At 37.0% G+C, this 13,875-nt stretch overlaps 1 protein-coding gene across 13 annotated transcripts in view; it reads right to left on the minus strand.

Moving 5' to 3' along the window:
* The window catches only part of Dock7 (dedicator of cytokinesis 7), a 185,261-nt gene that overhangs the window by 64,412 nt on the left and 106,974 nt on the right, over positions 1 to 13,875 (minus strand). For all 13 annotated transcript variants that reach the window (XR_003377407.1, XM_026782265.1, XM_005353450.3 and 10 more), the window contains exons 19-22: positions 11,141 to 11,227; positions 9,793 to 10,024; positions 7,528 to 7,692; positions 5,425 to 5,594 (exon numbers count right to left, since the gene is read on the minus strand). Coding sequence is in view for 12 of the 13 variants with exons in the window: in XM_026782265.1 (XP_026638066.1) it covers positions 5,425 to 5,594; positions 7,528 to 7,692; positions 9,793 to 10,024; positions 11,141 to 11,227 (654 nt within the window). In the remaining variant the exon portion in view is untranslated. The remainder of the gene's footprint in view (positions 1 to 5,424; positions 5,595 to 7,527; positions 7,693 to 9,792; positions 10,025 to 11,140; positions 11,228 to 13,875) is intronic.

The following is a 13,875-nucleotide window of genomic DNA, read 5'->3' on the forward strand; positions in this document are numbered from 1 at the left end:
TGGAGGGAGGGTCTCACTGCGGGTTGGCTTTGATGTTTCAGATGATCAAGTCAGGCCTAAAGCCTCACTCTCTCTTCCTGTTGCCTGCTGATCAAGATGTAGAACTCTCAGCTACCTCTTCAGCATATGTCTGCCTGAATGTCACCATGCTAAACCTCTGAAATATAAGCCAGTCCCAATTAAATGTTTTCCTTTATAAGTGTTGCCATGGTCATGGTATCTCCTCACAGCAATAAAAACCCTAACTAATTTTCCTTCATTTTTGACACTATCAAAGATGGGAGTTAAGGTTCATATACAGGCTGTCTTGCTTACTAATTTAAAAGTCTAAAACAAATGACTTTTTTTAACTGTTTCTCATCCACAAAATAGAAATAACAAAGTCTTCTCTTGTTTTAAGAAAAGTCAAAGTGTGATGTCCTAAAAATGACAAATACATTTATACAAAGATTTTCTAGAGATTGAAATTTTGTCTTTGAATTAGTTATTTTTTGATGAGTATAAGTATACTGTTTACTCAAATGTATGTGCAACCTTGTTTAATAATTTCTTCTTAAAATAATTCTTATGGTAATCTCAACATCAGGTTAAAATACCAGTTTGCTGCCAGTTATATTTCAAGTACAACACTGATGCTCTGACCAGTTACATCAAAACATAATTAAAGACATGTAGTCAGTTAGTTTGTAAAGCAAATAACTTTCACATTTCAAGTGTTATAAAACTGAATTATATATAAAATGTAACAATCCTTAAACAAATTCATTACAGAGAGATACTAATGTAACATCTTTCCAGGCCTCCAAGAAACAAGGAAAAGGTAAAAGGTACCTAGTTGCCTAAGGCTAGTACTATTATTTTGTCTTAGCTTGTAGGTGTTCTTCCATTTGGGGAAGGGAGTCTTTATTTTATGTCATTATATATTGGAAGTATTTAACCTGTGTGTGTTTGTTTGTTTGCTTGCTTTGTTGTTAGTGAGAGATTTGGAATTTAAAGGGTAGGAACTATCACTATCAGGATTTATAAAGATGGAATGAACGTATTTGATATTATAACTTGGTCACAAGCCTACAGTGCTAAGGGGTAGCTGGTTACAGTTTCACAGTGATTTGTTGAGGGCCCAACTGACAGTGGCTGGACTTGTGATGATTAGTATTAGTTATCTACTGTAGAGAATCTGGAGAAGGCCCTCTGGGCATACCTGTGGGGGAACTGTCTAGATTACACTAAATGGTATGTGAAAGCCTATATTAATTGTAAGCAGGAGATCCTAAATTATATAAAATGGAGAAGATGAGTTGAGACCAGCATGCAATCACCCCTCTGCTTCTATATCAAAGGTACAAATTGGCCAGCTCGCAAAGCTTGTGCCACTGTGACTCTCCTGACACAATAAACTACAACCTGGAAGTGTGAACTAAATAAGGTAAATGCTCCCTCCATCCAGGTGTTTTCTCACTGCAACAGGAAAAGACACTAAACACTGGCTATACAAGAATTAAACAAGAATCTTAGGCAGACCTCACCGGGAGGAGTCCTTCTGAGGAGCCCTTCTAAGTAAAGTCTTACATGATCTGAGAGAGCTGGCCACAGAAGGATGCAGCAAGGATACAATTTTAATTTTTAAAGCAACACTCTGGACGTTATGTTGTGAACAGAAGAAAGTAACAGAAGGTAAAGGAACATCTCAGGGCTATCACATTAACTCAGGGAGACCTGCTGACACCTCAAACTAAGATGGTGGGGATGATAAGAAATTTTATGAAAAGCCTTCAGTTCAACCTCCAGCACAGGAAAAAAGAGAAAATAAAACCAAACAAACAGAAAACTGTGAGGCTCTCCTTTAACGTGTGTGCAATCTGAAAAAGGATTTAGAAAAACAGTTAAGTGGAATTCCTGAGAGGGATCTGAGGAATGATTCACCTAGCATTTATAAACGTCCTGAATAAAAAGAGACTTGCAAAATAAGGGATTATCAGAAAAGGAAGAACTCAGATAAGAATATGAAAAGATAGAAACAGTAAACAAAATAAACCAACAAAACAAAAAAACTAAGACAATGTAGAGACTGAGAAGCCAAGTAAACTAAATGAAAAAGAAGCATTTGTGTCAAAGATACTGGCAGAACCGGAGATGGGACTTGGAGAAAGGCCCTGAATTGGGTTCCCAGCATCCACATAGCTCAAAACTGCCTGTAATTCCATCCAGCTCTAGGGAATTTGATGCTCTTGTCTGGCCTCCACAAATACCTGCATATACATGCAGACATCCATACACAGAAACACACAAACACATAATTTAAAATGAAAAAAAAGAATTAAAGACACTGGCACATAAACCAAGTTTGGATGCATAACTATTGGCTTTAGCAAGGTGGAGAACATCTGCAATATAACTAGTGCAGTTTTGGGGGAGACAGTAGGAAAGTTAATTGAAGACAGTAAAGGAACTGAAGACACAAAGTGGACAAAGTAAAAGAAGCGAAGATACAAAGGATAAGGTGCTCCACTTTAAGAGACAGCAGAGATGGCATTACTGCACATATCTTTAATCCAAACACTTGCTCCAGGGACACTTCCCCACCCTGCTCCCTGCTACAAAGGTACCAGAAAACAGCATAGAAAAAAGTAGTAGTAGAAACACTACAGAGAATTTTGAAAGTGAAAAATAACACACCTGTCTTCAGATGAAAATGATTCAATACAAAGGAAAACACTGGTAACGCAGGAGAAGAGATCAAAGAACTCTAAGACTGAGTAGGTGAGAAAAGGAGATGGACAAGAAAAGACAAGAAGCAGCCGAGGACTGAGAACAAGGAGCTTTGCCTCCCTCAGAAGATCAAGCAGTAGGTAGTAGTTGGCAGACATGATGACCAGAATCCATGAGGGGAAATATTAGGTGGTTTGTGGCAAGAAAACACGGCAGAATGAACTAGTGAAAAGAGCACCAAAGGACTAGCTGACAGCAGTAAGGGAATTCAGATGAGGCTAGCTGCATGTGGTAGTTAGAAAGAAAATGGCGCCACAGGCTCATGGAGAGTAGCCCTAATTAAACGTCTTCCTTTATAAAAGTTGCTATGGTCATGGTGTCTTCACAGCAATAGAACTCTAACGAAGACACCAGCATTTTTCAAAACATAAAAGAAGCAGTCAACTGGTTTTAATGACGGTTTCAAGTTAGAGAAGAAAACAGAATTGAGATCTGCTTGTGAAAAGAACATATCCTTGCTGGTCCTGACTAGTCAGGCTCACTATTAGTGGAAGACAGAATGGTGAGACACTCATCCTTCTCTCCTCCCGGGAAAACAGAACAAGATTAATGATGAGAAGCTGAAAGGAAGGGGAAACCACCGAAACTGAGACACTAGAAAGAAAAGAGAACTGTCAGACAACAAAATGTGTGAAACTGAAATCATGAAGACTAAGTTATTGGTACTGAAATACCTAAGGTAAGAAAGACCACGACAGAGATACAAGACAATATCTCTAAAGAAGGGGTCACTGAATCGCCTGGACAATTAAATAAGAACAAATAAAGACTAGACATACACAAAAATTTAGACACCTCACATTTTATGAGATAAAAGTATGTTATTAACATTAGGGGAAGATATGCAAATAATTATAATTTTTCCACCAAAGGGAAAAAATGTAAAACTACTTAAAATAAAATTTAATTAGGTCTGGGTTGGCAGCACATACCTGTTATCACAACACTTGGGAGGCTGAAGTGACAGGATCAGGAGTTCAAAGCCAGCCTTGGCTACATAATGAGAATGTCTCAAAAGAAAAAAAAATTAATTAAGACAGAATCGAGCTATTACAAGACAAATTTTTATGCTGTGATGACCTTTCTCTAAAAAAGAAATTAGTATATACACACATATGTATACTAATTTCATATAAATATGTATATATAGACTGTTACTACATTCCATTTAATGACCTATAAAAGAGCAAACCCAATCAATTAATATTGCTCCTTGCTCTAAATCTTGGAAGTTATTTATACAACAAATATATAAAGAGTAATTGTTATATGAAGCACAATGTAAGTCCTATAGAAATTAAGGAATTTTTTTAGGTACTGTCTTGAAGGATATGGTTTCTATAGCCTTTGGACAATAAACATCTGTAGTACACAAATGGGTCTTATTCTACTACAGAACTATACTTTGTGGTATGAGTGCTAAGTACTGCCCCTATTAAACAAGAAACAATTGAGGATAAAACAAGATTAAAAATCTTGAGTACTTTCCTAAGCTTAAACTCAGGAGTTATCTTTGAGTTTTTTGTTTGTTTGTTTTTAGGTTTGGTTTGATTTGGTTTTTGGAGACAGGGTTTCTCTGTGTACTAGTCCTGGCTGTCCTGGAACTTGCTTTGTAGATCAGGCTGACTTCAAACTCAAAGAGATCCACCTGACTCTGCCTCCTGAGTGCTGAGATTAAAAGTATGCACCACCACCACATGGCCTATTTTTGTGTTTTATGCATATAAAGGTAGTTTTTTTCTGATTGTTTTTGTGTAATAATAATGGAGGCCCTGAATAAAGTATAGTGTTGGGACTAATTGAGTCCTGGCTTTCAGCTGCTCTTCCCTGTCTAGAGCCTTCTAATTGAAGTTACTAGAAGCTGTGCCTAGCTTAGAGGATCAGAGGATGGGATTTTCACCTGTTGGCCATTGACTGCAGTGTATTTAAGCCTCCATGGTGCTATTAAAGGGGGGCTTTTTGGTACCAGTGTTGGAAGGTCTGTGTGTCGGTCCATCTCTGCATGTGTATTCTCAACCTCCAGCCCCTTGCCAGAAGCTCATGAACTGGGTTCTAGCGCACAAAGCACAGACGGGTGCCAAGGTGCGCAGGAGTATAGGTGGGCCTTATATAACCTAGATGGCCTCTCTCTTGTCTAGCATAATTACTAACCATTGTTACATAATCTACTTCTCTATTCCTAGTGCAGTCCACACAGGTTCATAGGAAATGCAGCTGTAATATCAACCAAGGCCAGAAACTATTCTGGATGCTTTTCTGAAGGAGTAATGCCCACTTGAACTCGATGACAGCCTGTTTCTTGAACACATCAGTCACACAGATATCCGCCCCCCCCCCCAGGTTATAGCGTCAAGTTAAGAATTTTTCACATGATTAGATAGCAAACAAGTTATAAGTGATAATTTATCCTAAACAAATTTTAGAATTTGGCTGATTTTTTAGATGCACAATGTATAACCCAGTTTATAACAGAGAACATATTTAATAGAAACATGAAAAATATTTACTGATAGAATAGAATATAAACTTCTTGCTTATTTCTAACTCAAGTAAAACAGAAAACAATTCCTTGCTTATTCTGAACTCAAATACATCTTAACATTAAGAATATATTAAATACTTGAATAACTGTTATAAACGGGTAGCAATGTTTACCTTACTGCCAATAATGGACCGAACTTCATCATCTGGTGACGTGGGAGTACCAGATATATCTGGATTACTGTTGCTAAGGCTTCGTGAACGATTTAAGTTAAGGCTTGCAGGTCTCACTGCAGACCTGGCCATTGTGGCATAATGCACAGATCCTCCCAAACCCCCAGGACCTAGAGATATAAATAAGAAACACATAATTAATAAGAGAATACCAGGAAAGGACCAAAAGAAATAATTGAACACTTCATGAAATCCCACAAAAATTATGCATTGCTTTGGTTTCTAAATAAAAATTAACACAGGTCGTCTTTTGAAAAAAACATTGGAAATAAAAACATTCAAGAACCAGTGACAGCGATATGAAGTTCTGCTTTGTAACAGCCGATACAAACCATATTAATTATATGTCAAAATCACTCTCTTAACTGTTTCTATATTATATGAACAATAAAAAATAAACCGAATAAGAAACACTGTTCTTACTCAAACACAGTAGTGGCAGGACCCAAAATGCAGAAGCTGGCCTTCTCTCCCCTTTTGCCTACACTTCCAGCTCTGCCCTTGGCATATGGTCATATATAGGGACATCCAATTTATTACCAACATCACTTAAATGAAAGTATGCTTTTATTTATCTTCATAAGCAATTTGTTAAAAATAACAAAATGGCATCTTTGTTTTACACTCACATAAAACAAACCTAAAGATAATTCTAAGAGTTTCCTAGGTTATAAAAAAAAGCGAAGAATTCCTTTGTCGAAATAAAATTAAGCATTTTATCTTCTTTCAAACATGTTCCATACAAACAAAAATACCTGGCAATTATATTCAATGATCTATATCTTTTTTTGTATGTGTATACACGTGTGTATACTATAAAAGTGTTTGTATATGTGTGTTTGTGTGTGCACGCATGCACACCGGCATGAGTGTGGAAGCCAGATATCAACCTGAACTGTCTTCTTCACTTGCCCGTCCCCTGAGATTGTGGAGACAGGGTCTCTCAACCTGACATTCACTGATTCCGCAGATTCGATTTTTTTATGGGATTAGAGGTATGCAGACCACGTGTGGCTTAACATGGGTTCTGAGCCCAAACTCAGGTCCTTATGCTTGCATGACAAGCATTTTATGGAGAAAGTCATCTCCCCAGCTCTATCTATGTCTCTGAATTGTAGAATATGTTTTAATGTCTTATTGAAAGTGACACAAATCTGATATAATTAATTAATGTGTATACTTTTTCTTAATTACTGAACAAACAAAAAGGCAGATGCAGTAGCATTCTGGGTGTTCTATTCTGGGTATAGCACCATGACTCACATGCTCAGATTCTCAAGTTACATAGCTAAGATCAAGATAGTAAGTTACAGGTCAGGATAAGAGACAAATGCTCATCCTTCAACAGGAACAACAAAAATTCTAGGCTAAAGCTTAAACCAATACCATTGCCAATAGCTGCAAAGGAGCACGTACCATCATCACCAGGGATGAGTGATTGCTTATACAGCAAACAGATAAGCAGTTTCAAAGGTTAAACAATAAACTAACAAACCAAATGGAAAATCCAAACTCAAACATCCCTCACAAACACCACTATCATCAACATCATATGAAAGACAAGTAACTAATTGAGCCTTTAATATTCAGAAAGCTTATGTTATTTTACTGGTCATGAAGAAATTGGGAAATTTTCCAGACAATCATTTTTATGTTAATATAGACCTTATAAGTAGGGTTAATAGAAAATTATTAGTCTACCATGTATCTCCCTAAATGTTCAAAATATACACTAAAAATGACAAATAAAATATTCTATTAATTTTAAGAAGAAATGATAAAATGTTTTCAAAGATGGGTGAAGTGATTGTCAATGTTCATTTTCAATTATTAATTTAACCAAGCCCTCCAACTCAACTTAAAGCTGTATATATAATGATGCTTTAAAATGAAACATACCCTCAATTACCAACCCTGTGTGTGCTCCTTATCAGAGAGGAAATAAATGCCGTGAGCGTGGGACACGACACAGACTACACAACTACCTCAGTCTTGGCATGAATACATCACGAAGGGCAGTTTAGTAGTATGGGAGTAGAATACCTGGTGATGGTGAGTTAGGATAAGTATTGGGCAGGCGGAACACATAATAGATATACGATGCGAGAAGGTTGTTTCTCCCATGCTGGTCATGATTTCCTTCTAAGTTTTTGTGAAGTCGATTTATAATTGATGCCATAGCTTCAAAAGATGCTTGCCCTAGATTAACTTTTCAGAAAGAAGAAAATATTTTAATGCTTTAATGTTTTTAAATTTGCAGTTGCACAAAAAAAGAAGGCTCTGTCCCTTTACAAAAGGCTGCAAGTAGAATAAGATACAACAGGGTATAAAAATAGTAGATTGATTTTGGTATTTTGTAATAGTTGACAAAAATTATTAAAAACAAAAGGAGAAATAACATATTTTATGAATTTAATGTGAAAATGTATGGGTTAGATTAGTTAAAATAAAACACTGTTCAACAGATACACATTATCTTGATGTAATACATTTCACAAAGAGAAATCCATCTCATAAACTAATTTGAGAATTAACTTCTCATTTTAAAGATGATTCTGAAAATCTAAAGAGCATACAATAAGCATATATTACTAAAATAACAATGAAAATAAATCATTAAAATCAATAATATGAAAAGACGACAGTGGGTAAGCAACTTGATTGAAATTACTGAACCCATAAAAGGATTAGAAGGGAAGGGCTAGAAAAACAGAAAGATGCAGAACACTTGAAATGACAAAGAACACACCTACTCCATCTCCATGTTGATACACCTCAAGAACCTTTTAAAAGTAGGGAATTCTGACAACACATTGGAGAATTACGTAAACCAAGTAGACATCTGAGTAAGGGTGTCAGTTCTGTGGTTTACTTAATCAGGACAGAAAATCATGGACAGATAAATGAAGCCAACTAAGTTTCCTAAAGGTAAAGTCATCGAGTGAAATGGCTATTTACAAGATTAAAGAACATGTACTGAACTAAAGGAACAGAGAGAGTCTTGAGAGGGTTAGCAGCCTCCTGTCTGCCGCTGAACTTTCCTTTCTTCCCTCATAGTAGCTGCTCCAAATTAGCAGAATCCTTTTCAAAACCAGCTCCAGGGTGAGAGAGATGCCTTAATAGTTAAGAGCTCTGACCACTTTTCCAAAGAACCAGACTCAATTTCCACCACCCACATGGTGGCTCACAACCATCTGTGACTACAGTTCCAGGGGATCTGAGGTCTCTTCTGTCCTCTTTTGTGTACCAGGCAGACATGAGGCGTGCGCGCACACACACACACACTTGCTGTCTTTCTACTGTGTATGCCAAGGTATCTGACCCATGAGCTTCCAATGAGTCCCATTTCTCCATCTTCCACTTCCCCATAGTAATGAGGGCATTGCAGACGCTCACACCACTTTCACAGTTGCTATATGCACACCCACTAAAACATATCCCTTGTCCCTACACAGTATGTCTTTAATGGTGAAATGTAGTCACATTGCTTCCATAATTATAGCCAGATCTCTCAAAGGCTAATGTTTGCTATGGAATAATTTTCTGGTTTCAGAAAGTGTGGCAGGAAATTTCTACTTTTATCTCATGTCTCCCATATCAGCTCTACCTTGTAGCACATTCCTTCCCAGTCTTCATACAACTTCCTAAGATCTTGTGTCTGTGCATGAATGTGGTTTCTTCTCCTTGAGCAGGACACAAGACACACTCCTATTCATCTCAGAGTGTCTGGCTCAACAAGTCCCCCCCCACACTTACAAGTGTCCCTAAAAGAACACATATTGTTGTGAACAGACACCTCCCTGGCACCATCAGCTACCAAAACGTTAATAAAAGAGCAGCTTGTATCTTTCGGGCTCAATTTCTTCCCCAGATTTTATTTGGAAAAGGGTGGAAATGAGAAACAATTCTTTTTTCGGAGTACAAAAGAGAATAACTAGAATAGAGGAAAATGTAGAATGGATACACTGTAAGCTCTAGAAAATGCAACAGGACTGTCTATGGACCACTGTTCTTAACAATGAGAACTTAGTAGCAGAGACCAAGCTTTGGACAATGTCTATGAGTATCACATTCATCATAAGTGCTTAATACAACCTTGGTGATTGACTATTAACTAAATTTGATAGTTTGATTAAAAGTCTATAAAAATACGTTATCATTTTCTGGCACATAGAAGTCAGCAGCACCTTCCTACCTCTTCCCACTGCAAACACTGCAAAGAGAAATCATGTTTGTTTGCTTTTTTTAAATTGAAGTTAGAAATGCAAAATTTTAATTTTGTAATTCATTCCAAGTAAACTTAATTACCTATTTGGCCAGCAATTACAGGAGGTCTAACAACTAAAAGTATTAGTTTATCAAGCAGAAGATGAAGAAACCGGACTACTGGTTCCAGCTGTGAGGAATTCAAGGCTGAAATGCTACTCTTCAGTTCATTTTCTAAGTTGTTTTCCATGATCCGCATGTCCCCAATTCGGACTGGGAACATGTGTTCATCCAGAGCATTGACAAGAGCAAAGAATTTGTCAAGGTAAGGATCCTAAAACAAAGAACAAATACAGAGCTAAACAATTCTAACCATGTTAATTATCAAACCCACACGAACTGGAGAACATCAATATTTCATATTAACTGATAATGAAGAAAAGCACATACAAGTATATATAAACAATTATTCCAATCTAATATATGCCTTCTTACTTATCATTCTAAAACAGTCATCTCAAATACCATCAGTTACTCAAGAAATGAATCTTTGAGAGTGATGGAGGATGTCATTTTTTGGAGTTTGATCCTCATGGCAGACACCTTAGTAACCTGCGTCTGTTCCTAACTTACTGTCTCTTAGCTCCTAGTCTACCCTCTTTGTTATATCATGCAAGACAGGAGCTAGATCCTTCCACCCATGCTTTTCCCTCATCAGCTGTAGTCTGTGGGGATGATGACATGAAAGACTCATCCTTATTTTTCTAGTGGAGGCTAGACTGCATGGATGTGCACCACAGCAGTGGTGGCTGCCATGTTCCTATGGCAGGTGCTATGCACCAAGTTTCTCTGACGCCACAGAAGGCTGAGCTCCATGTTCCTACATCAGTATCCTCTCCAGACTCTGTCAGTTGTTAGGAGTTTGCTTTGGACTTCTTGATAATTCTGTCTGCTATTTATCGTTATCATAGAATTCTTTTAACATTCATTTAATAGCAAATCATCTTTAATATTTTAACAAGTCTGTATTTTAAGTGGTCTCCATTCAAACTGCTGGTGAATTTGAGTCCTAACTGAACCTTTATGCTGCTATTTAATGTCCCTCCTTTTCACTACTAACACAGTCCAGAACCTGGAAAAAAGAATCTCTAAAACCTTTCCACCTGAGATACCTGGCCTGTCAGAATTAAAATGAGCCAGCAATAGCTTTGCTACTCTGTTTTACCATGTACCAGAAATGAAGAGAAAGAAAAAGGTCCCTAATTGTTCAAAATACATCAATGGCATTTAAAGGGTAGAGTATTCAATGGTAGTTAATGAAAAAAATGTCTAAATCTATGTTTTTAACTAACATATATTCCTAAAGCCAGGAAAGACAACAGAGCTGACATAAATAACAGGTTCAATTCATTTAAGTGAAATTTGATTATTAAAAAACAGTAAACCTCACTTGTGTATGAATGGATGAAACAGCAACAACTTCAACATTAAATACTCCTTTGTGGTTATCTACCCACTTCATACCAGGTAGAGGAACCTGCAAGAAACCAAGTAGAATAATCACACACTTGCAAATGGATTATGAGCTCATCTAACTAAAGTCTAAACCTAAAGGACTAAAAATCCTGTGAAAATATCTACTTTGATTTATTCTTTGGGAATTCTATACATATATACAATGTATTTTGATTATATCTACCCCCTGTTAACTCTTTCCACCTTCCCCTGGGCCCCTTCAATTCAAGTATATATATTGAATTTCTTTTGCTACACACAGCTAAGATCCTGGGTAGAATTAACAAATCGAACATGAAGACTTTGAAAACTGGAATAAAAAACAGATAGGCTGGCAAACTTTGTATACAAGTACTAATAAAGCAAGATTCTTGTTTCATTTGAACCTTATATATCCAAGGTTGGGTCTGAGAGAAAGAGACAAAGAGAGAACTCTACTCAATCAGCATTACTGTGAGGTGGTGGAACCTAGGCGGCATGTCACTGTGGACATGCTCCAAATATCCCATGATTCGGTATCCTCCCCAACTTTTCTGCTTCTGTCCCAAGTAAAGAACTCTGCTCTCCCATCCTTAGAATGCCATGATGTTCTGCCGTCTCATAACTTCAGAGCAGTACAGACACACAAACTATAAGACATTGTAATATTTACTTCTTTTATATTCTTTGTTTCAGCTATTTGCCACAATGATATAAAACTGACCCACTCTACCTTGGGAGTGGTACCACATGAAAATAATGCTTATGGGTTCATGTATTTAAAGGAAAATAGTTAAGAAATTAAGAAAATGAAGAGTAATAAAGCCAGATTTAAACACACACACACACACACATTTTAAGGGCTTTAACAATGATTACCAAGTGAATTAAATAAATAGTTTAGTAGAAAAATTAGTTTCTTAGTACTGAAGCATAGTTACATATAACTTACATTAAGATCTAATAAAACAGTAAAGTTTAAACTCAATAAATGGGCAAGGGCTTTTGCTCAATGGCGGTACACTTGTTTAGGATGTAAAAAATCCTGGGTACAGGAGCACAGACACGGAAAATAACAATTAATAAATGGAACCTCCTGAAACTGAAAAGCTTCTGTAAAGCAAAGGACACGGTCAACAAGACAAAACAGCAGCCTACAGAATGGGAAAAGATCTTTACCAACTCTACACTGGATAGAGGACTGATCTCCAAAATATACAAAGAACTCAAGAAACTTGACATCAAAAGAACAAATAATCCAATTTTAAAAATAGGGTATAGATCTAAACAGAGAACTCTCAATAGACAAATCTCAAAGAGCTGAAAGATACCTAAGGAAATGCTCAACATCTTTAGCCATCAGAAAAATGCAAATCAAAACTCTGAAATTTCATCTTATACCCCTCAGAATGGCCAAGATCAAAAACACTGAGGACAACTTATGCTGGAGAGTATGTAGGATAAGGGGAACACTCCTCCGCTACTCGTAGGAGTGCAAACTTGTACAGCTACTTCGGAAATCAGTATAGCGCTATCTCAGAAAATTAGGAAACAATCTACCTCAAGACACAGCAATACCACTTTTGGGTATATACCCAAAGGAAGTTCAATCATACCATAAGGGCATGTTCTCAACTATGTTCATAGTAGCATTATTTGTAATAGCCAGATTTTGGAAACAACCTAGATGTCCCTCAACCAAAGAATAAATAAAGAAAATGTGATACATTTGCACAATGGAGTACTACTCAGTGGTAAAAAACAATGGCATCTTGAAATTTGCAGGCAAATGGATAGATCTAGAAAAAACCATATTGAGTGAGGTAATGTAGACCCAGAAAGACAAATATAATATGTACTCATTCATAAATGACATAAAGTAAAGAAAAACCAGCCTATAATCCACAATCCCAGAGAATTAAGACAACAATGAGGACACTAAGAAAGACATATATGGATCTAAATATGAAGGAGAAAAAGACAAAATCTCCTAAGTAAATTGGGAACATGGGGATCATGGGAGAGGGTAGAAGGGGAGGATAAAGGAAGAGGGGAGCAGAGAAAAATGTATAACACAATAAAAATAATAAAAAGGGGGAGGGGAAAGCCCTGAGCACCACACTCAGTATAGGAAGGAGGGAATGGAGGGGCACAAGCAGGCAGAGAGGCAGGCTGAATCTTAGATCTATGATCCAAGGTATGGTGGTACATGTCTGTACTAGTAAGGCTAAGGCAAAGGGATCACAAGATGACTGAGGACAGCGTGGACTACATATCAAGATCCTGTCTACCCCTACCACAATCAAAGGAATACAGAGGTTTCTGACTCTATGTATAGAGACTCAAACCGCATTAGACCTTAGCCAGGAAATAGAGTGCAAGCGAAATCAAGAAAATACAAAATTGCAGTAAACAATTATTAAGAGTTTTTAAAATCCTTACTTCAGTTACTATAAGCACTGAAACTAACACTATATATGATTCTTAAGGGTTTTTTTTTGCAAAATTAGTATTCAAAGCATTAGGCATCATTATATTTTCAAGCAGAATTCGTTTTTGTTGTTCTCCACCTCCCTCAGTCAGCTCCTTTCTACTTCTGTATGTCTTTCTGTCCACTCCCACACTCCCTCCTGCTCTCCTCACCAATTCTCTTTCCCCTCTGAGGTCTTAACCTACATTTACTCCCATTGA

The sequence above is a fragment of the Microtus ochrogaster genome, chromosome 10 (genome assembly GCF_000317375.1).
Source record: "Microtus ochrogaster isolate Prairie Vole_2 chromosome 10, MicOch1.0, whole genome shotgun sequence".
Lineage (NCBI taxonomy): Eukaryota > Metazoa > Chordata > Mammalia > Rodentia > Cricetidae > Microtus > Microtus ochrogaster.